Below are 25,763 nucleotides of genomic sequence, written 5' to 3'. Positions count from 1 at the left end.
AGTCATCAAAACAGTATGGTATCACAATAAAATGGCATCAGACACAGAGACTAGGAGAACAGAATGGAGAACCCAGAATAAACCCACACATACTTGGAGAGCCCAGAATAAACCCTTACATATATGGCCAATTAATGATCACAAATGACACAGAATTCACCGTAGGTAAAGATAGTCTCTTCATAGAAGGTGCTAGAAAAACTGTAGAAGGTGCTGGCCACATGCAAAAGAAAGATGAACTCTACCTCACCCCACAAACAAAAATTAACTCAAATAGTCTTTAGATTTGAATACGGGACCTGCAACTATGAAGCCCTTCAGAGAAAACTCCTCCATGTGAGTCCTAGAGATGGCTTTTTGGATCTGACTGCAGAAGCCCAGATACTACTACAAAGCAAAACAAATAATTTTGACCATATTGAGGCAAAAAAAAAAAAACCCGTGCAGTCAAGAAAATCCTTCTTGACTGGTTTGGGGGGATTGTCCCTGTATTGGTAGGGTGGAAGTGACTCTACAGCTAAGTGGCAGACATGAAGGTAGACTGTAACCCGGATGTAGGAGCTCTTGACTCCTGTAAGGAGGACAGGATGAAAGGGGACCTCCTGAGTGAGGGGACCTCCTGAGTGGAGGAAATAATTACAGATAATGGGGCCAGAACGTTAGTACAGCAGGTAGGGCATTTGCCTTGCACATAGCCAACCTGGTTCGATCCCCGGCATCCCATATGGCCCCTCTGAGCACCACCAGGAGTAATTCCTAAGTACAGAGCCAGGAGTAACCCCTGAGCATCCCCGGGTGTGACCCAAAAAGAAAACAATTACAGACCACCTATCTAACAGGATTCCTATCCAATATATGTAAAGAATGCCTATAGCTTGTGTGCAGAGACACCAACACCCTGATTGCAAGGGAAATGCAGCATGAAACTACAGTGGGGGGGGGGGGATTCCCCCTCACCCTGAGTCCCAGAAAACAGGGCAGGGAGCAAGCTGCAGGGGACAGACTGTGAATCTGTGACTGGGTGAGAGGTAGACTCAATTGAAAGTATCATGGACATGCAAAGATGCAACTGCCCCTCCAGAGCCCACAGCACCGGGCAGCACTCACGGCAGTCATAACCACACAGTCAGTGCAGGGCAGCAGGCCACAAAATCCCCAGGGCCAGGTCATAGAAAGACCTCTGCTCCCCAGGACCTGGCTGCTAGAAGTTAAGACAGCTTGGAAGTGCAACAGTCTGGTCCCAAGGTTTGAGCACAATGCGGGAACAGAGCTGTGCACGTACTCGTGTCTCTGTGCATGTGCATTTTATTTGTGCATATGTAACATGTATGCTTGTTTCTGTGTGTATGTCTGTGTGCAAGTGGTGCCTATGTGTGTCTATGTGCAGGGAGGGGACAAGAGAAAGCATGCAAGGGCCATAGGAAGTGGTTTGGGGGGGTTGTCCCTGCGTTGGTGGGGTGGAAGTGGCTTTACAGCTAAGTGGCAGACATGAAGGTGGACCATAACCTGGATGTAGGAGCTCTTGACTCCTGTAGGGAGGACAGACCTGGAGGGGGACCTCTGAATTCACCCCAGGGGGCCACTCTGCACCCGCAATGGCGACGCCAGAGGGCGTCTCTGAGGCAGAATGAGTGAGACCCACAGTGGAGGGAGCGATGAGGCCCTGGAGTCGGGCGCAGTGGGCGGAGCTTGTTTTGGTGGGCGGGGCCAGAAGATGGGCGGGGTCAACGCGGACAGGTTCGCGGGCGCGGTCTGGTCAATGGGCGGAGCCTACGCTGGCAGGCGTAGTGGACGAGTTACGGGCGGGGTCTGGTGGGTTGGCGCAGTCGGAGAAACGGGCGGCGTCTGAGCGGTGGGCGGAGTCGGCGCAGGCCGGCATCGTGGGCGTGGCCTGAGGTGTGGGCGGGGTCAGGGAAGTGGGCGGGGCGAGGACAGGCGTCGTGGGCGGGGCCTGAGTGGCGGCGGGGTCGCACGGTGCTTGTGTCTTTCAGGAATTCGGTGACTCGGTGGCGCAGCTGGTCGCGCAGAAGTTCCGCGAGCTGACCAGGGGCCTCGCGTCGGGGCACGGCCGCCACAAAGCGCTGGCGGGGATTGTCATGAGTAGAGGTGAGGCTGCTCCCGGGCGTCGCCCGAGAAGATGGGCGCGGCCCGCGCGGGAACCCCGGGTCCCCTCCAGGCGCAGATGCAGGGGGTGCCCCGGGCAGAGAAGGGTGTCCCGGCCCTGAGGCCACGGCCCCAGCGTGTCCCCCATTCCCCGGCACAGAGACAGGAGGTAATCTCCTTTCGTCTGGGAAAGGATGGACAGGACCTGAGGTCTGATGGAGCAGGACCCAAGAGCCTCCCGTCCCTTTCACTATTCCAGGGGCTTAGGGCAGTCCGGGATCCCAGAATCCGAGTCCCGCCTGCCCGGGCACCCGCAGTCTGGCCACCCTGTCCACAAAGCCTAACTGCTGCGGATCCGACCCCCGTGGGAATGTACCCGGCTGCAGCAGTGCTTGCAGCAGCCAAGGTGGGATGGACTGTGGCTCAGATGTAACTGCGACATGATTGGTGAGGGTAGGGGGTTACCAAGAACACTGATCCCCACGGGGAGGGCGCCGAGGGCACAGTGTCCCTGCAGTAGCTCAGCAAGGCCTGATGTGAACTCATGGAACACTAGTCTGTGCCCAGGAGCACCCCGTTCCCCACTGCTGAGCCTCAGCCACATGACCTGGGGGAGGAAGGAAGGAAGAAGGAGAAAGGGAAGAAAGAAAGAAAGAAAGAAAGAAAGAAAGAAAGAAAGAAAGAAAGAAAGAAAGAAAGAAAGAAAGAAAGAAAGAGGGAGGGGAGAAGGAAGGAAGGAAGGAAGGAAGGAAGGAAGGAAGGAAGGAAGGAAGGAAGGAAAGGAGAGAGGGAGGGAGGGAGGGAAGGAAGGAAGGAAGGAAAGAAGGAGAGAGGGAGGGAGGGAAGGAGGGGCAGACAGGGGTTCCTAGAACATCCCTAAAAGTGGCCAGAAGACATGTGCCTTTCTGTGTATACTTATCTGCCTCCATGGGCAAATTTCTTCAGGAAAGACAGGCTTTACAAGGCGAAGCTACACTAATTAGTGATTTGTGAACATTGAAGAGTAATTGCTGAAATTTTTCCTGTTATAAAGAGGAGATTTAATAAACATATTGATTAAAAAGAGATTAGAGAGAAGTGTTTAAATTGCTAATAGAAATTTTTGAATGTCCCTCTTTTACATTGCCTCATCATTTTATCTTAACTCTAGCTCAGTGATTCCAGAGACTATGTGTAAGGAGTGATATGTCTTGTCCTAGTTGAGAGAGATTTCAGTGTTGTGTGCTGTGAAGATATGATCCCAGAATGTTTAGGGGTTTAGGGGTGCCCTTTGCCCTAAAGAGCACAGAGCCTGCCATATGTGGATCCTGGGGGTATCCCTCAGACAAACGTCGTCATGAGCAGTCCAGCGTGAACTTTTGGGGGATGCCAGAGGTGGGTAGCACTGTCCTCCTCACAGCTGTGCCCAGACCATCACCTCCAATTGGCATTGCCTTCCTCCCTAGGCGGGTGCCAAGTACTGTTTCAGGGTAAGCATCTGAAGACTGGTTCTCCTGTCTGGGCACAGGTCTATCTCCTGCTGTTCTGTGGCATTTGAGACTTCAGCCCTGGCCTGCACCCCTTCTCTCCATCTGTCTCATGAAGACTCACTCCATCCCAGCTGCACTCACTGAGGGAGGGTCTGCCTGCTTCCCCATTCTACTTTCACTCCATGTGCTCTGCCAAGAGCATGTATAGTGGGGGATGCCTCCTGAACAAGGGGCCTGAGGTTTGCACAGAATGTGTGCTCCAGGGAGCTGCGCAGAGGGATATGCTGGGGTGGGCCCCGACCTTGTGCAGAAAGCCATGTGCAGGTGCCGCTTGCTGGGACCATGTACAGAGGACTGTGTGCAGGGACCATTGCAGAGGCCATGTTCAGAGACCATTGCAGGGACCGTGTGCAGGGACCACTGCAGGAACCATGTACAGGGACCTTTGCAGGCACCATGTGCAAGGAATTTTGCAGAGACTCTTCTGTAGGGACCAAGTACAGGGGCTGTGTGCAGGGTCGTTTTGGTGGCCCTACAGATCTTGGGCTGTGGCCATGATGCAGAGTGTTGGAGGCAGAGTCTTTTGATCCTGGGTGAATCCACCCAAGTGATCCTCTGTATGGCCCACAGTGGGGACAGGGAGAAGTCCAGCTTAGATCTTCTATGTGGGGATGTGGCTCTATGTCCCTATAGGGAGCATGGATGGACTAGGGCAATGGTCCAGAGGGACAATCTGGGAAGCCAGTGCCAGAGATTCAAAGAGTGCCCAGGGCGGGCATCTCTGAACCCTTGAGTGAGGAAGAGCAGGCATCTGGGAAGGCATGTACCAACCCAAACTGTGGCATAACTCATCTTCCCTGCTGCCCCTGAGGAACCCGGCAAGGTGGCATCAGGGTGTCATAGAGTTCTGAGCAGCCCAGTTTCACTGTTGCTGAGGCTAGTCGCCCGTGGAGAGGATGCTGCTCTTAGAAAACAGACAGTGAAGGCAGAACCTGAGCAGTGTTCACCACAGATGTCTGAGGGCTGCTCTCCTGATGCCTGCATGCTCATTCCCTGCATACTATGTGCCCGGGGTGGGCCCATGTCTTCCCACTGCTACCTGCTCTGATGGCCACTGGCCCCGCCTCACATCCCCAGTCTACCCCTGCTGCGCCTGTGCCCCCACAGTCCCATCTGCTTGTGTCTTGTCCAGGGGGCCTCATCTCCCCTCCAGCATTCGAGACGTGTGGTCACTGACCGTCCAGTCGCAGACCTGAGCCTGTCCGAGCTTCCTTGACTGTGAGAAAAGAGCTCCTGCTTTTAGCTCCCCTATTCCACTGAAGGCAGGTGGCCCCCGCACTGCCATTGCCCAGCTGCATGGGGACACACACTGTAGATACTAACTCAAGAAGCTACATGCATACCTGCGGAAACAATGCCCTACCCCGCGAAGCAGTGGTCTGTCTACACAGTAAAACACTATGCAGCATCGAGAAAAGAGGAAAGCAGGCAGTTCACTGCAACAGAGAGTGAACTGGAAGGCATCATGCCAAGTAAAGAAAGTCAGAGGGAGAAGGACACACCAGATGGTCTGTGGAATGTACTCAGGCAAAATAAGGCGGGGGTCAACAGTACCAACCAATGACAAATCCGCAGCCTTGGATTACAAAACCATTCCCAAGAAGTGGGGGCACAGAAGGGAATAAGGGAAAATGGGACTAGAGGTGACACTGGGACTGTGGTGGAGGGTCTCAGGTACTTTGATGGAGTTCGGTGCAGTGATTTTGTATATCAGTGTCAAACTTCAACACTGTTCCAGCCATATTACCTAAACTAGCATAAACATGGTGGGGGGAGAAAGAAAGAAAAGAAAAGGGGGTGGATAGTTCAGGAGTTAAGACACTTGCAGTGTATCCTAGTGACCCAGGTTTGAACCCTGGCACCACATACGATCCCTCATGGCCCACCAGAAGTGACTCGGTCTTGATTCCACATCAATCACAGATATGCGTGGATGCACTGTGTGTGCAGCTCCAGGTAAGAACATCCCGAAAGCAGTGGTGTAGGTTGGGGTACATACCAAGCTATCACACATGCATGCTGCCTGGATGCGCCCCTCAGCAACAGTTTCCCAGAGGAATACCAGGCAGGCTGCTCTGACTCAGTCACACGTGGTTCCTTATGCGTGAGTCTGAAGGTTGGCCCATGTTCACAGAGCTGTTTGTATTTTTGTTCACAGAACTATTTTGATTCACTTTTCCCCATTCTGTCCAAGTACCTACATTTTTTATTTCTGGTTCTTCATATTTTAGTGAGGGCTCTATATTAGAAATTGAAAGTCTTCACTTTACTTGAATTTTTTACTATCGTTAATGATGCCTAATATGCTGAGATGCATAATTGTTATGCATTTGAATTCAATGATCAATTTAACAATTTTAGGGGCATGGCTGTGGCTCAGCAGTAGAGAAATTGTCTTGCAGGTGTGAGGCCCTGGGTTCAATCCCCAGTTTTTCAGAAAGAGTAATAAAATAAGCTGCCTTGCCAGGCAGTTATGCTTTCACTTTTTTGTTTTATCTTTGGGCCATACCCAGCAGTGCTCAGGGCCTACTCCTGGCTCTGTGCTCAGGAGTCACTTTGGAGGGGATAGGGGATGCCCATGACCAAATCCGGTAGACCGTGTACAAGGCAAGCACCCTACCTGCTGTGCAATTTATTATTCAGGACCCCAGTGCTTTTTTACTTTTAAGTATTTGTTTTGGAGCAATAGCCCAGCGGATAGCCCGGCCGACCCGGCCAACCCGGGTTTGATTCCTCCACCCCTCTCAGAGAGCCCGGCAAGCTACCGAGAGTATCTCGCCCGCACGGCAAAGCCTGGCAAGCTATCCGTGACGTATTTGACATGCCAAACACAGTAATAAGTCTCACAATGGAGACGTTACTGGGCCTGCTCGAGCAAATCGATGAACAAAGACAATGGGAGGACAGTGCTACAGTGCTGTTTGGTTTAACTTTTACTGATGTGGGATTTTGAACCACAGTGTGAAGGCCTTTCCGAGCCATGTCTATCTGAAATCCCTGAACCACCACATCCCGCAAGGGATTTCCTGATTCAGATGTTCTTGCTCAGTGTCCGTAACTTCAGTGCCCACAGCCTCACTGGCTCCTGTGGTCAGTTCCCAGTCCCTGAAGCTGGACTCAGGCTTCCCAGCCCTCACTAGCATCTGCTTGTATGGTTTAGAAACAGAAGAATGTGCTTGTGAGCCTGGAGCCTGGGCTCTCTAGAGCACATGGCTGTCTTCAGTCAGTTCAGAGGTGATGGGAGCTCGCGGCTTCCTGGCATCTGGATTCCCAGTTGCTAGGGCACGCGTTCTGTCTCTTAACTTTTCACTGGTTAGACTCCTGGTTCACTGCTTGTTGAATTGACTGCTGCACCCTTGTCTGCTCCTGCCAGGATGTGCATGTGGGACCTGCTTCTCTCGGTGGATTGACTGCCTATCACTGACTATTCCCAGCAGATTCTAGTCAGGCTCTGCTGAGCAGTCCCCTCATGGTAAACTCACTCACAGAAATGATAGCTGCTTCTGTCCAGCTGTTCCAGCTTTAGTTCTTCCTCTCTCATTGATTGAAGCTTCAAGTCAGCGAGTCCCCATGTGGCAGGCCACCAGCAGGTGCTCAAGAGCTTCAAGGAGCCGTGGCACCCATTTTGCAGTGTTGTTGAAAGCACAGGTTGGGATTTCTTGGCTGACTTCTCTGTGGTGATCATTATTTTTCTATCTCACTAGCTTTCTGTGTTTTTGGACGAGCCCAGCCTGCAGGGAAGCCTGGGCGTGGGTAGCCCAGGCTTCATCTCTGTCTGTGGCCTATGCTGCAACCTTGTCCAGGCTGGGAATACTGAGGATTTCAGGGCCAAACTGTATGGAAGGACCCCACCCCAGGGCACTCCAGAGCACCTTCAATGAAGGTCTGCAGAATCTCCTGCAAGTGACTGGGTCCCTAGAGTGGGCAACGAAGCCCCTGACTATGTTTCTGTCTAGTTATGGACATTGGCTGTTCTCCCTCCTGCAGTGCCCCCTTTTACTGCCCAGCTCAGAGCATCTGTTATGGGAGGGAGGCAACAGCCACCCACTCCATCAGGACTCCACTGGAGTCTCTGCAGAACAGGGGGCAAGACACTCACCGGGCAATGGGCCCTCAGTCTCCTGCTATCACTGGGTCTCAGGACCCTGTACCATGGGACTTTGCCACCAACCCGATGGCAATGACAAGACGTGGAGAGTAACCACACATTTCTCACCAGACTTGGTTGCTCCCGCAGAGTCAACAGAGTTTGGAGGTGTGGGAGACAGTGAGTGGCACTGTTCCATCCACAGTGGCCATTTCCACAGCTTCTGAGGAGGGTGAGGGTACAGGCTGTCACATGTCCCCATCTACACCACCTATATCCTGATTTAGAGTGAGGAAAGGGATTTCCTGTAGTTCCTCCCCAATACCTCTGACTCCCATTTCTCAGCATGACCTTCCCCCATCTCACTGCAGATTAGGGGAAGGGGGCTGAGAGACAACCCAGGTGTTTCATAGTTGCAGGACACGCCCCTCACAGGAAGCACTGGGGGCACACACAGCACCCCCTCCATACAAGCACATTTTCAAGGTGCAGACCTGGGGCTCCACCATCCTGCACCATCCCCACTAACCCAGGACACCTGCACTCCTTGACTGGCCTAGACCCCTCCTGTGGGAGGATCTGGGGTTATACAGGTGGGAACTTCCCTATCACAGCCCTGAAGCAAAGGCTAAAGGCAGACAAGAGGCAGATCCTGTGTCCCCAGACCTGGATGACCGCTGCTGACACCTCTGTGTCCCCAGGCCTGGACATCCGGCAAGCACAGGTGGTGGTGGTATCCTCAGGAACCAAGTGCATCAGCGGCGAGTACATCAGCGACCAGGGACTAGTGGTGAATGACAGTCATGCTGAGGTGCTGGCCCGCAGGGCACTACTACACTTCCTGTATGCCCAGCTTGAGCTGCACCTGAGGTGAGTGCAGCGCCCCCCACGCCCGCCACCGTGTGCCCTCCCCTATACCCTCAGGAGTCTGTGGCCCACTCCTCACCTGCCAGGCACTGCACCTGCCAGGCATACACACGGATGCATGATACCTGTTCCTCACTCGCAGAGCCCCATCTCCCTGCACACACCCCACAGGATGGGCCCAACCCTGGTGGTCAGCAGACCCCAGAGCAGAGCCCTGTGCAGCACAAGACATGCAGAGGCTGAGCCAGGCTGCCAGTGGGGAGCAGGTCCTCACCCAGGGAAGGTAGAGGCTCCCTGGAAATAAGGACCCAGGACCCAAGGACTTTGCCCTTGGGACCCTCCCCAGAGTACATATCCCAACAGCCCCTTGGAATCAGGATTCAGGGGGTCCTGGAATTAATTCAGGAGCACATGGGCATCCTTCCAGTCTGCTTAAGCCTTACCCATTTCCTGGAGTTGAGTAAAAGAGAGACTTCCCTTGTGGGCCCCCAAATTGGCCAAGCCTTAAAAAGGGAGGCAGACAGACACACAGACAGAGAAGCCATAACCACTGAGGCAGCTGAGAGGGCTGCAAGAGAGAGGTTTTGGGAGCCACAGCCCCACTCCAGGGGAGGGGGGTGCCTGTCAGTGACCCACCTCTCTGCATCCCAGCAGGCAGCGTGAGGACCAGGAGCGCTCCATCTTTGTGCGGCTGGAAGAGGGAGGCTACAGGCTGCGGGAGCAGGTGTTGTTCCACCTCTACGTGAGCTCATCCCCCTGCGGAGATGCGCGGCTGCACTCACCCTATGAGATCACAGCTGAGCGTAAGAGTGGGTGGGCTCTGTGTGGGACTGGGCACACTGCACTTAACCCTCAGAAATGCTCTGCCCCTGAGAGTCCTTCAGCTGCATCCACCTGCTAAGGAGCAGCATTTCGTGCCAGGGTAGAGACAGACAAACAGATGGACAGAGAAACAGGTGCAGACATAATCATTTGAAAGCTCTCCAAGTTGTCTCTCTCCAAGAAACACAGCATCTCTCTTTCTTCCCAAGAAATGACTTTAAGGTTTTCACTGAAAATGTGTAGTAAAGAACTTCATTTCTTAAAAACCAGAGTAAAATATACTGGAAATCACTGGTTCCCAGGTAAAATCACATGGTACTTATTCTCTGATGCCTTCACTGAAGACAAATTAGTAAGATCTCATTTCCACACTTCCTAAAACTAAAGCATTTCACCCTTATCATACCTATGATTCTGAAAAATGTTAGAAGCACTGTGCTACTGTGTATGTATGTATTTGTATGCAAAGACCCAACCATTTTTAGACTTAAAGTACCAAACCTCTTTAAAGAAATGTTTCGCCTTTCTCCTCATGCTAGTTTCCCAGAAAGCTATGGGGTGTGGTGTGTGTCACAGGGGCTTTAGAAGGAAGGAGGGATAATGTGGGTGAGGACCTGCCTGTGGGACCTGGGTAATGCCACTGTCAGCTCTGCATACCAAGTCCCAAAGCCCAGGCGAGAAGGCACACCACAACCTGTTGTAAAAGGAAGGAATAGTGGTGATGCCAAGGCACTAGGCGGGGCCCACAGTGGGGCACAGGGACCAGGCCTATATGATGTGCCTGCCTCTTAGCCTGCTGCCCCATCTGTGGACCTAACCCTGCCTCATGCCATCTCTTCTCTCCTAGTGAGCGGCAGCAAACACCTGGTCAGGAAGCTCCGTGGGCACCTGCGCACCAAGATCGAATCCGGGGAGGGCACTGTGCCCGTGCGGGCCGCCAGCACAGTCCAGGCATGGGACGGTGTCCTGCTGGGCGAGCAACTGGTCACCATGAGCTGCACAGACAAGATCGCCAGGTAACATCCCTGTACCCAGTCTCCCAGTTGGGCCAGAGTGGCCATGAGCCTCACAGGCTCCTGTCCCGGCAAACCCCAGGATCCTGATGTGGCTCCACAGGTGCTGCTGCCTGGTGCTCCTCGGGGTCCTGCACACACCTGCAAAGGCCCCCTTTCTCAGGCCCCACTTCCCCACCCCACAATATTGAATGCCCTCCAAATAAAGGGTGTTAGGAGGATCCTCCTACGATGGAAGAGGCATGCTGAAAGTAGACTGTAGACTGAGCATGATTGCCTCTCAGTGCCTCTTTTGCAAACCACAGCACCCAAAAGTAGAGAGAGAACAAAGAGGAATGACCTGCCACAATAGCACGGTGGGATGGAGGGAATGGGGGTTGGGAAGGGTACTGGAATCAGTGGTGGTGGAGGATGGGCAGTGGTGGAGGGATGGGTACTCGACCATTGTATAATTGAAACCCAAGCACAAAAGTTTGTAAGTCTATAACTGTACCTTAAGGTGTTTCACTAATAAAAAAATAAATTTAAAAAAAACAATATGGAGTGCCCCATGGCCAGAGAGAGCACTGAGGGCTGGTGACCCTGTAGCACCTTTCTTAAAGGAGGAGCACCACCTCCGTAACTGGGGGCCTCAGCAGAGGCCCAGCTATCCCAGCAGGACCCCGGGTGAGATTCCAGGCCAACTCCAAACCACTCCCACACCCTGAGGGACCCCCTCTCTGGCTCTGCACAGATTCCCTGACAAGGGGCATCTCAAACAGGGCAAGAGGAGGTCTCTAACTCCTGCTGGGCTCACCCCCAAACTAGCCCAGGGGAGACCCCCACATCCTTGGAGGGGAGGTCCTAGGGATCCTGCACCCTTACCAGAGCTGCCCAGTCAGGGATCTCTCCAGGCTCCCTGGGAGGTCCCCCAACTTGGTGGGACAGGGTTCCAGCTTCCAGACATCACCATGAGGGACCCTGCAGCCCCTGACTCAGCTCTGCTCCCAAGCTGTTGCCCAGACCCAAGTCTCAGGGTCGTATTGGTGGGTGCCTTCTGCCCACCTGTCTGCCCCATTCCTCTTTCCATCCTTTCCCCAGACATACCAACCCCCAGACCCCACTCAAGATGGGGGCCTCACCCCAGCCCCATCCTGGCTGAAACCCTCACAGGGGCTTGGCATTCATACAAGCAGCTGTAACAATAGGATATGGGAAGGCCCCAGCCAGTCAGACAGAGGTGTCCCTGCACTTGGCCACTCAAGGATACCAACCAAGGTCCTGTGAGTGGAAGAGCAGCCTCAGACCCAGCACACAGCCTCTGCATGGAAAGGGCAAATGGGGATGGACCATGAGTCCTGGAAGTTCAACCTGCACATGACCGAAAGTCAGAGGGTACCAGTCCCCAACTCTCTTTCCTGATCCACCAGCAGCTGAGACCGCATATGAACACTCACCCCCAGGGACTCTGAATCTTGAGGTGACTTGCATCCTGTGTGTGCCTGTGTGCTCAGCACCACCCAGATCTGAGTTCGAGCCTGCTCAAGCCTGGGCCCTGCCAGCAGCTGCCTGGACAGCTACCATCAGGAAAAGGATGTGACTGGGGGATCCCCAGGGAGACTCAGGCTGATCTCTAGGGGTTCTGTGAAGCCCCTTCATCCCATATGTTCCGAGTCCAAGGCCCTGAGCTGTCCACTGGCAATGCCCAGGTGCACAAGATGCCTATCAGATATGACCAAGCCTCTTGGACCTCAGGAGAAAGCTGTGCTCCTTGCACAGGAGGATACCCTAAAGCCTAGAAGTATGAAGTAGGGGTACACTGCTCAGCGTGGGTTTAAATGCATGTGGCCACACCCATCAGTGCTCAGACCATATGTGGTGCAGGAGATGGAACTGGGATGAGCTGCATGCAAGGCAACTACCTTAACCCTGTATCAACCCTCCAGCCCTCAGCTTGGGTCTTTCAGAAAACATTTCTATGTTATACTTCACAGGAAACCAAATGATGATCTCTTTGAAGCATAAGAGTTTCTGACTTGGAATCTCTTGGTGGAAACTCTTGCTGTGTAGCCATGTGGAGAGTGAGACGCCTTCCTTAGACTTCAGCCAGAAACCTCTGAACCACTTCTGTCTGGGAGGGAAAGGCTTATGCTGGTGGAGAGGCCCCTACACAATGTCCACCTCACACAGAGCCCCTTCAGCTGAAGAACAGCAATAACTGAGGTTAGAGGGGCAAGAAGGGAAGACCAGGTCAGAGTTCACTGCTGGCCTCCTGCACTCCACTGGCATCTGTTCACAGCACGTGCCCTGACACCTTTATAGCCCAGCACTGCCTGGTAACTGTACAACTCAGGGTCACTGTCTTCCCAGGCTTTTCACGACCCCTCAGCCCCTCACCACCGGTGCATCCCAGAGAATGGCGTGGGCAGTCACTCTCAGCAGGAAAAAGTTGTATCAGGAAAGGGGACTGCGAGGAGGGATGGCATATGCCAGGGGGTTCAATATAGTGAGGGGGTCCTCAGAAGAGTGGCAGAGGGACCAGGGTGGGGATGGAGACCAGGCCAGGCCCATGGTTAGGGCCCACCACAGAGGCTTGGCTTGCGGACACAATGGAGGGCTCCTAGGTGAGTCTTTGAAGTCAAAGGCAGAACCTCTTAGAACCTCAAAAAACACCCTGGCGCTGAGCACAAGAACAGTCAGGACAGAGTCTCAGAGGTTAGGAGCCTCAGCAACTGTAGGGCAGTTCTCAGAGAGACCAGTCTGGCCCCCCTGCCCCATCTCTGGGAGATCAGCATCTCTGGGAGAACAGAACCCAGGCAGGTGGCTCCTGCCTTTGTCCCCACAAGCCAGAGCAAAGTGACATATAAAAATCTAAATCTTCTGGAACTAATGTCCCTTTAGCTATGGCTCCTGGTCCCGAGCGCCTGTGCCCGATTATTGATTGCAGTATGTGCGTAAGTGAGCGCATTACAGCTTCAGTACAGAAATGAGCTGTAAAACCACAGATGCTGGGGAGGCTCCCCTCTGACACCCCTCAAGGTGAGTGTCCCCCCACCTGTCCTCCAGACACCCCTTCTCCAGCCTCAAAGCATGGGGCCTCACCAGCTGCTCCCCCTAACTGCCTGGCCCCACCCACGTTTCATGCTCAGTGACTTTATAATATAAGACAGGCCACAATCTCCTCAGTGTTGGGAGTTTCCCCTTAACATACGGTCCCCATGGGGGCACCCATGGCAGCCTGAGCCAGACCCCTCCCAGCAGAAGGCTAGGCTAGAGAACCTTCAGGATGCAGGAAGTATGAGCTTGGATATTGACAGTGCCTGACTGTTGGGGCGCTGACCTGCCATGTGTCAATGGAGAGAAATATTCATTGACTCAGTGGGGCAAGTCAGGACCTTAGGAGGATGGAGCAATTCTTTAAGCTGAAAAGAATGCCAAGAGGCATACTTTTTGGTCAGCCTGGTTCCCATGGAGCAGCTGGCTGCTCTGGGAGATGGTCTCAGAGGCCGTTGAGGCATCTTTGCCCATCCTGAGACATTTCTGGGAATTGTAGGTGCCCCAGATGCATCTGTAATGGGCACACACCCTCAGCTAGGCCCATCAGTGACTGCCAGTCCGGCAGGTGTGGCAGCCAGGCAGGCTGCATCACCTCTGACCTCTCCATCTGGGCTGTATGCCACAGGCGTTCAGGATCTGGCTCCCCATTGGCTGTGATTGTGTTTCTGGTTGTGAGACAACAGCTGTGAAGGGGAAGTAGAGTCAGTGGCCATCTTCCAGTCTCATGGAGTTGAAAGAGAATGCCAGGGGTTCAAAGAAATTGTTTGCAGGGGCCCCCATCTTGTCCCCTGCAGCCTACCTTGGGTGCAAGCCTCAGAGCCCATTTCCCGCCTAGGGCCCCCTGACCCGCCACCCCTTCTCTGCTCTCTGCTGCTCCATCAGCAATTTCAGCTCCCACATCTGTGCTCAGGACAACCATCAAGGCATCTGACTTCTCACACAGCAAGAGGTCCTGTGTGCATGCAAACAGCAGGGGTCTATATTGTCTTGGACAGAACCTGATGGGTACATAATAGACGACTGACAGATGGCAGGCAACGATAGATGGATTAAAGATGCATGAGGGCTAGATGGTGAAGACACTTCACATCTCCTATACCCACACTCATGGGGTCCCTTCCAGAGCCTGATTTGTGTCTTTGTGTCTAAATTTGTGTCTAAATTCCCAGAACAGACTTGATGTATTGTGTGGACTTTCAACATTTACTTCAAGGAACCCCACTCCTGCTCACAGCAGTACCCCAACCCTCATTCCCACCACCATGCCTGGGCCCCAACCCTGGTCTGCCGTGTTGGTGATGCTCCACACCTTTTTCCACTCCACCCTCCAACCCCATTTTGGGATCAGGCTTTTGGTTTCTTTGCATTCAAGCTGTACATGTTCCTTGCAGTATTGGATAGGAATCTTAGATACATGATCTGTAATAATCTCCTCCGCTCAGAAGGTCTCTTTTCATCCTGTCTTTTGTCTGCATAGGGGCTTTTTAGTTCAATGTGGTCCAAATTGTTTTGCTTTGTATTGTCTGGGCTTCTGAAGTCAGGTCCAAAAAAACCATCTCCAAGACTGACATGGAAGAGTTTTCTCTGACAGGTTTCAGAATTGTGGGTCCCACATTTCAAATCTTCAGGCTACTCGAAATCATTTCTATTTGTGGGTGAGACAATATCCAGCTTATATCTTGTGCATGTGGCCACCCAGTTTTTCCAGCACCTTCTATAAAGAGACTATCCTTCCCCACTGTGCATTTTGGGTCATCTGTGGTTCATTTATTGGGTGGCCTTGTGTGGGTTCATTCTGAGCTCTTCATTTGTCCGTGTGTGTGTGTGTGTGTGTGTGTGTGTTTGCAGCACCGAGTGTGTATTCTAACTGACCTTGAAAATTTCACTGTGATTTCAGAGTCATCTCTCTCTTTTAGTATCCCCAAGTGTCCACACAACATTCTGGGAACTCTGGGAGAGAAGCATGGCACATTGGTGCTGGAGACCAGGAGCAGGCAGACAGGCAAGGATAGCTGTCTGGGCTTAAGAAACATGTGCTCTACTCTCATTCATCTGGTGCTTCAATGATTGACAGACAAAAGTAGTTTTGTGGGGCCAAAGTGCTAGTATAATGGGTGGAGCATTCACGTTTCATATGGCTGACCAGGGTTGAATCCCCCACACCCCACGTGGTCCCCCAAGCCCACTAGGAGTGATTCCTGAGTGCAGAGCCAAGAGTAGACTCTGAGCACCACCAAGTGTACCCTAAAAACAAGAAAAGAAAACAACTGAAAAAAAGGTTTGTGTTGGGATTCTTTGTACTAGAAATAGATGTGGTGGGGTTTTTCTCTAAAGAAAGATCAAAAGCAATAGTATTTTCCATTCAACACCAAGTGCTGAAAATTCTCCAGCTAATATTCAGGACATCTGAGTTTTTTTGTTGTTTTTTTTGGGGGGGAGGGTCACACCAGGCGATGCTCAGGGGTTACTCCTGGCTCTGCACTCAGGAATTACTCCTGGCGGTGCTTGGGGAACCATATGGGATGCTGGAAATCGAACCCGGGTTGACTGCATGCAAGGCAAGTGCCCTACCTGCTGTGCTATCACTCAGCCCTTTGATGGTGTCAACAACCTATTTAAGAAGCTCTGGCCAGACCAAACAGGATTTTTCTCCCTCTTGTAAAGTCATAGACGTGGGGACAGAGAGACAGCCCTTACAATCAGAACCCCACAGAGATATTCTAAAAGTTTGGTTCAAAACCAGTTTTTGGACAGCCTAAGCATTGCAAGGTGTCCTCTCTTGGAATATAAATTCTACTCAAGACTTGACTGATTTCAAATCTGCACTTTACCATTAGAAAAGACATGTCTGTTTTCCTGCTTTAGACTGATCAGCTTCACTGTCTGAGAAAAGGCCAGATTCAAACAGGTGGCCAGCCCTGGAGTCTGACCCCACCAGCAACTGGCTGTCGTCACTATCAGCAGCAAAGGGCAACTCCATAGAAGCGCCCACCTAGAACTCACCCAGGCAAGCCAAGCTGGCTCTGAAAATGAATGTCCAACTTCCTAGAGAAGGAAGGTTCTCTTCCAGGTTCTCTCCCTGAACCTGATCCACCTTTCCATCTGAAAGGGAGGGCCATGGCAAGAAGGACCTGGAGATTTTTTCCACTCTAGATCTTTACCAGGAATCCTGGTCTAGATGCCAGGGAAGGAGCCACCCCACTCCAGAGGGTGGGGGAATGCGGAGCTGTTGCAATTCTGAAACCGTCCCCAAGCAAGCAGAGAGGAACTGGTGATGCTAGAAGGCAGTGTTCTCCCCAGACAAATCAAATGAGCCCCAATGCTGCTTCCAGAAGATTCTCTTCTTCCTTGGGCCAATGGCCTGCACCCAAAGGACAGCCCTTCATTCCTTCCCAGGTGAGAGGATGGCAGCAATGACCACAGTGTGATTTTTTTAAGTGGGGTTATGCAAATCTGATAGACTAAAGTAAATGTTTCATAAAACCAATGACTGTTTAAATTGTAGGACTAAATTGTTTGTAGATAAATATTACCTTTTATATTCCATCTGAGCTTTATGTCGATGAGCACATTACTTTAATGACCTGCGTTTACGGAGGGAGACGGAAGAGTCGCGCTCCGTCCTCTCCAGCCAGATGGCTGCCTCCTCTTGCATGAGATTAAAAGATGCTTCTCATTCGCCACGATGCTTTGGAGGCAAATTAATATCGCCTGCTAAATTGCTTGTGTTTTTGGAATAAGATTTAAAGAGAACTTTCTAAAGCGTTGGTGTCAGGGGCTAGGGAGTTGACGGCTCTCCAGGTAGGGCGTGCTTTTAGCATTCAGTAATTAATGGAGAGAATTCTGTGTTAATTGGCTGTTTCAGGAAAGGGAAACCGAAAGACCCTTTATTAATCATGAAAAGTAATGTCGAGCATGGTGGACCCCCATCACTGCTCTAATGACAAAAAATGTTAATTAATGAAAAGAACAATGATGTCGCAAATGGGCTTGCAATCAATGCTAGCTCCTTATGGGGTTTCCTGATGGGGCTGCATAGAAACACCATATCTGGGGTAGAAACCACACGGATTGCCTTAAGGGACTAGAGAGAGAGAGAGAGAGAGAGTTCAGGGCTTAGGCTCGTCACACTGCATTCTAGAAGCTCCTAAGCACTGCTGAAGTGGTCCAGGTAATCCCCAGCACCACAGGGCCTGAGCAGTACCTCATTCTCAGATCCTCACATTAACTCATCATCCTGGTGGTCATAGAATCACTAGGAGTACTGAATGGAAGTATCCCAAACAAAAAAAGACACTGTAATTTTTCCATACCCAAATTGGGGGCAGGGGAGGTAGTTCAGCACCTTAAAAATGCTGCTGTCACATGCCTACAGAAGCAAAGCCTTGCCCAGAGATGAGCTGTATTTATTCCAAGGAAAGTAGCTTGTCCTCCCAACCAGGCTTCCAGAATCAAAACTGTGCCCCGAAGGAAGCCAGGAAATTGCTCCCTGGCACATAATTCAACTCCCTGGCTATTTGACGGCTCAGGACAAAGGAGAATTAAGCCAAGTACCTTTGGTATTTCCCAACTCAGAGCTGCATGCTGGGATGGAGTCTTCTTTTAAGCCCCTGAGAGACCCCAGCTTCCACTCCATCCCACACCTCATTTTCCAGAAAAGCCATGTGCGTGTATTGATATCTGGATGTTATAGTGGGTACCAGCCAGCGTGGGCTTTTGTGGACACTCATGATGAGCTGTGTCACGGCTCTTTATTTAACAGCTCATGCAGGTATATCTCTGCAGGCTGCCACAGCCGAAGACACAGGAACCTCTGGTAGTGGACAAGCAACCCACACTGCCCTTCCTGTCTCCTCCTCACCAACTCTGCTGTTTCCCTTCTCCACCACAGCACTCTACTCACCAGTAGTGGCTTTTCTTTCTTCCGTACCAAACACCACCTCTCTACCTCATCCCTTCACACCTCCATACAGAGACCTGGGTTTATATACATTTACATCTCCCCCACCCCCCCAGTTGTGTGCTATTTGATTGGTTACACCTATGAGGCCATTCAATTAGGACAACCAATCAAACATAGATGCAAATGAAAAACATTATGGGTTAACCAATCAGAGTTCAAGTGCCCTTATAAGAATTTGCAGCCAGGGCGATAGCACAGGGCATTTGTCTTGCATTCAGCCCATCCGGGTTCGATCCCCGGCATCCCATATGGTCCCCCAAGCAACGCCAGGAGTAATTCCTGAGTGCAGAACCAGGAGTTGACCACTGAGCATCGCTGGGTGTGACCCAAAAGGCAAAAAAAAAAAAAATTCTTTGGAAGATGGTCTCATGGCTTATGCAAATAAGGTCTGAAGGCTGGCCAATCAGAGCACACATGCCCTTATAAGGGCACACATGTGCCCTTCTATGGGTCGGCTAGATGCCCTGTCGGAAGTCTGGTCCTCTCCATTTCTACCTTTACAAAAGCTGAGACCACCTCCAACCCCTCAGCAGCCCGAGGGCAGTGACTGACTCTGGGACAAAGGTCAATGGTATCTGAGGCACCTTTCTCCCCAAAATGCAGGAGCAGGTGGTGGCACCGGAAGGCACTAGGTACGCAGCCAGGGAGGCATGGGAATGCCCTGCTGACCCGCTGACCCGTTTCCCCCAGGTGGACCGTGCTGGGGCTGCAGGGGGCCCTCCTCTGCCACTTCATCGAGCCCGTGTACCTGCACAGCATCATCGTGGGTGGCCTGCGCCACACCGGCCACTTCTCCCGGGTGCTGAGTCACAGGATTGGGGACATCGGTCCACTGCCAGCCTCCTACCGGCATAACTGGCCCCTCCTCTGCGGTAAGAGATCCCCTCAGGGCAGTTCGAGGCAGGCAAACTGGGGGGCTCTAGCCAGCTCGCCCACTTAACAGCGATCAGGAGGCTGGGACAGGCTGCGCTCTGGACAGAGGCAATGTGGCTAGGTCCATGCCACTGTCCTGCGTCCTGTGGGCTCTCCTGCCTGGTTGCAGGTGGCCTAAGTGCAGAGAGTGGCAGGAATCAGTGTGGGGAGCCTCTCCCTACATCCTCCCCCACGCAACAACCGAGTGCGGCTGCTCTCTGGGATACGGCTGCCTAGTCCCATCTGTGCCACTGGCCCACTTTCGGCATATGCAGGCCATGAGCACCCTTCCCTGGAGCAGATGCACCCACACCCTGCAAGATTTCCACACCTGCAAACCCAGTGGTAAGGCGCCCAGCCAGCAGCACATTCTAGATGAGAGAAAAGCTTCATTTCCTGGCAGAGTTTCCAAAGGCAGCAGCAGAAAGCAGAGCACAGGCCACCACTGCCCCACACCAGAATACCTGTGTATATTAGTCTTCAGCCAGTGACTCTGAGGAATGGGTTTACAGAGACTGAGCCGTGCGCTCACACCGCACCAGAGAATTCCACCATCTCAGGAGTGTGCTCCTTTCTCAGCTTGCACTGGGACCTGGCCTTCCATCTGGAGGTGACCCGCCAGCCCAGGAAGAGGCTGGAGACACCATAAGCACTGGCATCAGTCTAGACTGTGAATGACTGAGCTGTGGTGACTGAGTGGCCTCACTGGGAGAAAGCCGGTGCTTTCCTCACAGCAGCATGCAACACTGCACTGCTTCCTGCCCGCGCCCTTCTCCTCCCACTGCCATGGTGGTATTCAGACCCCAGGGCATGAGTCACATCCTTCACAGGTAGTCTGGGGAGAGCCGCCCTGGCTCCTGTCCATGTCCAGACCAGCTCCCTGGTGAAGATGTGGGGGAGGGCAGGCTCAGCTCACACTAGCAGCTGAGAAGAGGCCCACTGTTCATTTAAAGGCCAACCCCACAGCCGGAGCCATAGTACAGCAGAAAGGGCACTTGCCTTGCACACAGCCAACCCGGGTTCCATTCCCAGCACTCCATATGGGCACCCCCTGATCCCCATCATGAGTAATCCCTGACAGAGCTAGGAGCAAGCCCTAAGCACTGCCAGATGATTAGGGCTTAATCAACAAACAAATAAAGGGTAACCACAGTGTGAATGCAAGAAACCCCAAAAGAACAAGATCCTCCTCCTGGGCACGTGGGCTGGACCCTTTCAGCACAGCTGCATGAGTTATCTCTCTCAAGTGCTGTTGGCTCTGGCATTGCCACAAGGGCTGCTCCTCTATCTCTCACTCACCGAGCCCGTCCCACCCAGCTCTCACTCAGTGAGCGTGTCCCACCCAGCTCTCACTCAGTGAGCGTGTCCCACCCAGCTCTCACTCAGTGAGCGTGTCCCACCCAGCTCTCACTCAGTGAGCGTGTCCCACCCAGCTCTCAGTGAGCGTGTCCCACCCAGCTCTCACTCAGTGAGCGTGTCCCACCCAGCTCTCAGTGAGCGTGTCCCACCCAGCTCTCACTCAGTGAGCGTGTCCCACCCAGCTCTCACTCAGTGAGCGTGTCCCACCCAGCTCTCACTCAGTGAGCGTGTCCCACCCAGCTCTCACTCAGTGAGCGTGTCCCACCCAGCTCTCACTCAGTGAGCGTGTCCCACCCAGCTCTCACTCAGTGAGCGTGTCCCACCCAGCTCTCACTCAGTGAGCGTGTCCCACCCAGCTCTCAGTGAGCGTGTCCCACCCAGCTCTCACTCAGTGAGCGTGTCCCACCCAGCTCTCAGTGAGCGTGTCCCACCCAGCTCTCACTCAGTGAGCGTGTCCCACCCAGCTCTCACTCAGTGAGCGTGTCCCACCCAGCTCTCACTCAGTGAGCGTGTCCCACCCAGCTCTCACTCAGTGAGCGTGTCCCACCCAGCTCTCACTCAGTGAGCGTGTCCCACCTAGCTCTCACTTAATGAGCATGTTCCACCCAGCTCTCATTCAGTGAGTGTCTCACTCAGTGAGCGTGTCCCACCCAGCTCCCAGTGAGCGTGTTCCACCCAGCTCTCATTCAATGAGTGTCTCACTCAGTGAGTGTGTCCCACCCAGCTCTCACTCAATGAGTATGTCTCACCCAGCTCTCACAGACTGAGCACAGCCCACTCAGCCCACTGACTGAGTGTGTCTAACTCAGGTACGTCTAACTTGCCTGAGGTTTGACATCACCTAGACTCTGACCCTAGGTCTCCATGGCAGCAGCCATCCCCGAGCATCTGCCCCACACACCCGGGACCTGCATGGTGCCCAGCACACAGGTGCCCTCCGATGACTGCCTTCTAGAGCAAGCTCTCCTGAGCAAGATTCAGCTGTAAGTCAAACCCAACCTCAATAGCAGCCAGAGCATGGCCAGCAGCGAGGATCTCTGCACACTCCCACTTCCAAGCACAGGGATCTGCCAGGGGCCACCACAGCCTTGCCTGCCACAGCCCTGCTTCCCATCCTTCTGCTCAGGGCTCTGCCACAGCCCTCACTGCCAGGGCCCTGCCTGCCATAAACTCCCAGACCCCCACCACAGCACTGCCACTTCCTGTCCAAAGCCCCGCCACAGCTCCGCCCCCCTCCTGCCCGCAGCCTTAGTGAAGAACCCGCTGATGCCTGCTGCTCCTGCCTGTCTCCCCAGGAGTGAGTGATACTGAAGCACGTCAGCCAGGGAAGTCTCCCCACTTCAGCATGAACTGGGTGGCCGGAGCAGCTGACGTGGAGGTCCTGGATGCCACCACAGGCAGGAGGAGCTGTGGGGCCCCGTCCCGGCTCTGCAAACATGAGCTCTCCGCACGCTGGGCCCGTCTGTATGGGAAGGTAAGTAGAGGTTCTGGGTGGTTTTCTGACTTCCTGGGACTGAAGACAGCTGCACCAGTCATCCTGGGTCCAAGAGAGGGTCACAGGGCACAGTGGGGGCCGGTAGGTCAGACCCCTGGCTAGAGACAAGGGTGCTGGGAAGAGGTGGGCAAGCCCCCCATGAAAACAGATGGTGAAGTCAGAGGCAGCGCCCAAAACTCATTTTTCCCCAGTCCCAATGTAGTTCACCAGTGGTTCTGAGCACATTTCCTGCTTTTTCAAAGATAATGACGTCATTTCTGAGCTTTACATGAAGTGTGTCTTTCTGCACACTGGCATGACAAGGGGCCCTGGAGAGGGAGCCCTGGCAGGGAGGCCTTGGGGCAGAGAGGAGTACCCTGGTTCAATAGCACAGACTGAAAGGAAACCAGCACAGTCGTGGGGTCAGTAAGACACCACAGGTCACACATCTGGGCTCTCATCTGGGCAAAGAGGAGCCAGGCGAGCACAACCCTCGGTGCCCCTGGAAGCTGGGCTGTGAGGTCAGAGCAGACACCCAGCAGTATCACGTGAGGTGGGCTCAGACAGCTGTGTGTGCTCAGGAAGCACTGGCCCACCCACCTGGGCTGTGAAATCTGGTGGGCCCATGTCCAGTGTCTGTTGGTTGACCCCAACTTGCACATAGACCCCCATTGTGCCCCCTGCAGCCCTCCTGGTTCTCAGCGAGCAATCAACTCACAAGGAAATGCCCAAGTATGCCAGTGTTGAAGAGGAGATCCCTGTTCAGTCTCAGTCCCAATTTCTGCGGGAGGGGGGAGGGGTGGGGTGTGCTGCCCTGCCTTCCCCGACCCAACACAGGCAGCACTGATATGACACCACACACAGCTGTGCCAGGGACGCCATTCGCAGAAACTGGGATGAGTGCCCCTGCCACCACCCATCTTGTGCGTGTGGTACATGTGTCAGCCAGGCTGTGTGTGTAGGCGACTGCACGGGGCACGTGCATGTGTGCCCGGGGGTACCCGTGAGGCTGTCCGCGTGCTGACCTGTGTCCTCTGTACCCCACAGCTGAGCCCACGGATCCCAAACCCTGCAGACACACCATCCTTGTACTGTGAGGCCAAGTCGGGGGCGTGTACCTACCAGGCGGTCAAACAGCAGCTGTTCCGAGCGTTCCAGAAGGCCGGCCTGGGCACGTGGGTGCAGAAGCCCCCAGAGCAGGAGCACTTCGAGCTGACTCTCTGAGCAGGCTGCGCCGGGCAAGTACACATGTGCCTGGCGTGTGCGTGCAGCGTGGCTACAGCCGCTCAGGACTCTGCTCCCGACCTCCTGCTGCCCCAGAAATGCACGAGTGCTCTGCGAGACGAGCTGGGGGCACGCCGCCTGCTCCAGGTGCCCAGCAGCCTCGTGCGCCCCTAAGGCCCGACCAGCGATGCCCAGGCCCAGGCCCAGTCTCAGTGACCCCGGTGGGAAAAGCCATGGGCTCCTCACCAGAGCCAGCACGCTGGCCTGTCATTGCTGCCCTGCCATTTCCCTTCAAAAGGCCCCAGAGCGCTGACACAGTTGGAGGGCAGGGTGAAGCTCTCATGAGTGCGGGCAGTGCTGGGGTGGCTGCACATGGGGGCCCAGCTGCCCCACCGCCTGCCCTCCACGCCACCCATCCCCACTCCCGAGGGTTTTAGCCCATCCTCACACAACTACAAGCACAAACACAGGCCAGTTCTCGCGGGCGCCCGGAGCAGCCGCAGACCCTGCACGGGTGCCCCAGCAGGTAGTGAGAATCCTGAGAACCGCCCCCTCCACCTCCCCATCTGGAGGCCGCAGGGCCAGGCTGCACCTTCCCATACGCACAGGTACCCTGCCAGGCACCCAGACTAAACCAAGCTAACACATAGTGCTAGTCTTAAATAGAAACTTCCTGGAGCTTCGTAAAAGGTCCAACTCATTCTTCACATAAGATCCTACTTCTTTTAAATTCAAAATCTCACGGCAGCAGACTTCTCTAAGACAGAGTTCCACAAAATATGAGAATGTCTTTGCAGAAGCCAACTATGTAGAAATGTCACACAAATGGAGGAAGCCAAATGCAATCTTAACTGAGCAGGAAAGTTTCGGTTTAACGGCCAGTTTCCATCCGTTTCTGATCACTCGGGGTGTCATCGTGAGAAGCAGCTCAGAAAACCTCAAACCCTGGGCACTGACCTTGGTACTCTGACACCTGAGCCCACATATGGGTGGGGAGTGGACCTGAGCTTCAGCTGCCCAGCCACTGTTGCACCTCCCTTTGCCAGTGGTCCTTCATTCCACGATGCCTCCTCCCCAGGAGCATGGTACTACAGGGACACCAGCCAGGAAGGCCTGAGTAAAGGCCTGGGCCACTCACCACCCAGGACGGGTCCTGACTGCATCTGAGGCCAAGGCAGTTGGGGTTTGGGGCTCTGGAACCGCACCTGGAGCAAGCCACACCCTCTTGTCCCACAGTGAGGTCCGCAGGCCAGAGGGAGGAAAGTCAGAAGGGGAGGTGGGTGGCAGGAAGGTTTTCGTGGAGCCTGGGGTATCCCATGGGCAGCCCCCAGCTCTGGGCACAGAAGAAGCAGAGCAGAAACATGGATGAGCAGAGGCCTGACTGCAGACAGACCAGTGGAGGCCATGAGATAACAGCCATGTCACGCAGGGAGGGACACGTTGGCCAGAGACTGGAGCCCTCAGCAGCCCAGTCATCAGGAGGGACAAGTTCTGTCCCGTCCTTTATGTGCCAAGCCTGGGACAGCGTGAAGCCACAGAGTAGTAGTGGGCCAACTCAAGTTCCCCACACCACTGATTCCTGGTAGGCCCACAGTGTTCTGTGTGCTACGTCTGCTTGGCTTGACAGCCACATCCTTCTCGCCCGACACAGCGTCTGGATAAAACCTGCCTCCAAAGCCTGCACAAGGTCCTGGCCTTCTCCCAGGCCTGGTACTGGGCTCAGAGGAGGCCCGTGGGTCTTGTTCCTCTCCAGTCCAGCTCGCCAGGCCTCACTGCCCAGGGTGCAGTTTGGGGTTCTCTGGTTTTCGTTTTTGCCCTGGAAAGTATCTGCAGGTCCTGCTTTTCTGTCCCTGTGTTTCTTGCATCCAGACCCACTTATCATACCACTCTGGTTTCGAGATGAGTCCCATTCCTCCAAATGGCACATCCGTCAGGTTCCCTCTGAGCAAACGCAGCTCAGTTTTGCACCTGGCCCCCTCGCACTGAGAGCTGTCCTCGTGAGCAGTGCCCACTGCTCCCTCTATGCCCATCACACCGGGAGAGCCATACACAGGAGCCTCGTGGTCTAGCGAAGCCCAGGATAGAGTAGAGTATTTTGCTAAAATCCTATTTTTAGATTATAAATTTCAAGATGTGTCTATATAGTATCTTGTTTAAAGAATTTTTTAAAAATGTTTGAAACTCAAAAAGTAGCCATTTTTTTAGTTTAAGGAAAACTTAAGTACCCGTTTTTAAGAATTCCTCTTAATAAAATCATGTCTGATCAGCCCAAAATACAATAAATCTCGCCTGCTAATAGAAACCAAAGGGAAGCTAGAAGTCTTTCTTCTCGTGCACACGCCTCTGCTTGCCATAGCCCCCCAGTGCCACACTC

At 53.5% G+C, this 25,763-nt stretch overlaps 1 protein-coding gene across 1 annotated transcript in view; it reads left to right on the top strand.

Moving 5' to 3' along the window:
* ADARB2 (adenosine deaminase RNA specific B2 (inactive)) overlaps positions 1-23,495 on the top strand; it is a 140,348-nt gene extending 116,853 nt beyond the window's left edge. The window contains exons 4-10 of the mRNA XM_056114707.1: positions 1,992-2,106; positions 8,421-8,589; positions 9,238-9,389; positions 10,256-10,424; positions 19,111-19,292; positions 21,987-22,165; positions 23,213-23,495. Of these exons, the coding sequence (XP_055970682.1) occupies positions 1,992-2,106; positions 8,421-8,589; positions 9,238-9,389; positions 10,256-10,424; positions 19,111-19,292; positions 21,987-22,165; positions 23,213-23,389 (1,143 nt within the window). The 3' untranslated portion in view covers positions 23,390-23,495. The remainder of the gene's footprint in view (positions 1-1,991; positions 2,107-8,420; positions 8,590-9,237; positions 9,390-10,255; positions 10,425-19,110; positions 19,293-21,986; positions 22,166-23,212) is intronic.
* The last annotated feature ends 2,268 nt before the right edge of the window (positions 23,496-25,763 follow it).

Source organism: Sorex fumeus, unplaced genomic scaffold, assembly GCF_029834395.1.
Source record: "Sorex fumeus unplaced genomic scaffold, SorFum_2.1 ptg000026l, whole genome shotgun sequence".
Taxonomy (NCBI): Eukaryota; Metazoa; Chordata; class Mammalia; order Eulipotyphla; family Soricidae; genus Sorex; species Sorex fumeus.
Note: the sequence above shows the minus strand (reverse complement) of the source record. Positions and strands in the feature narration are given on the sequence as shown.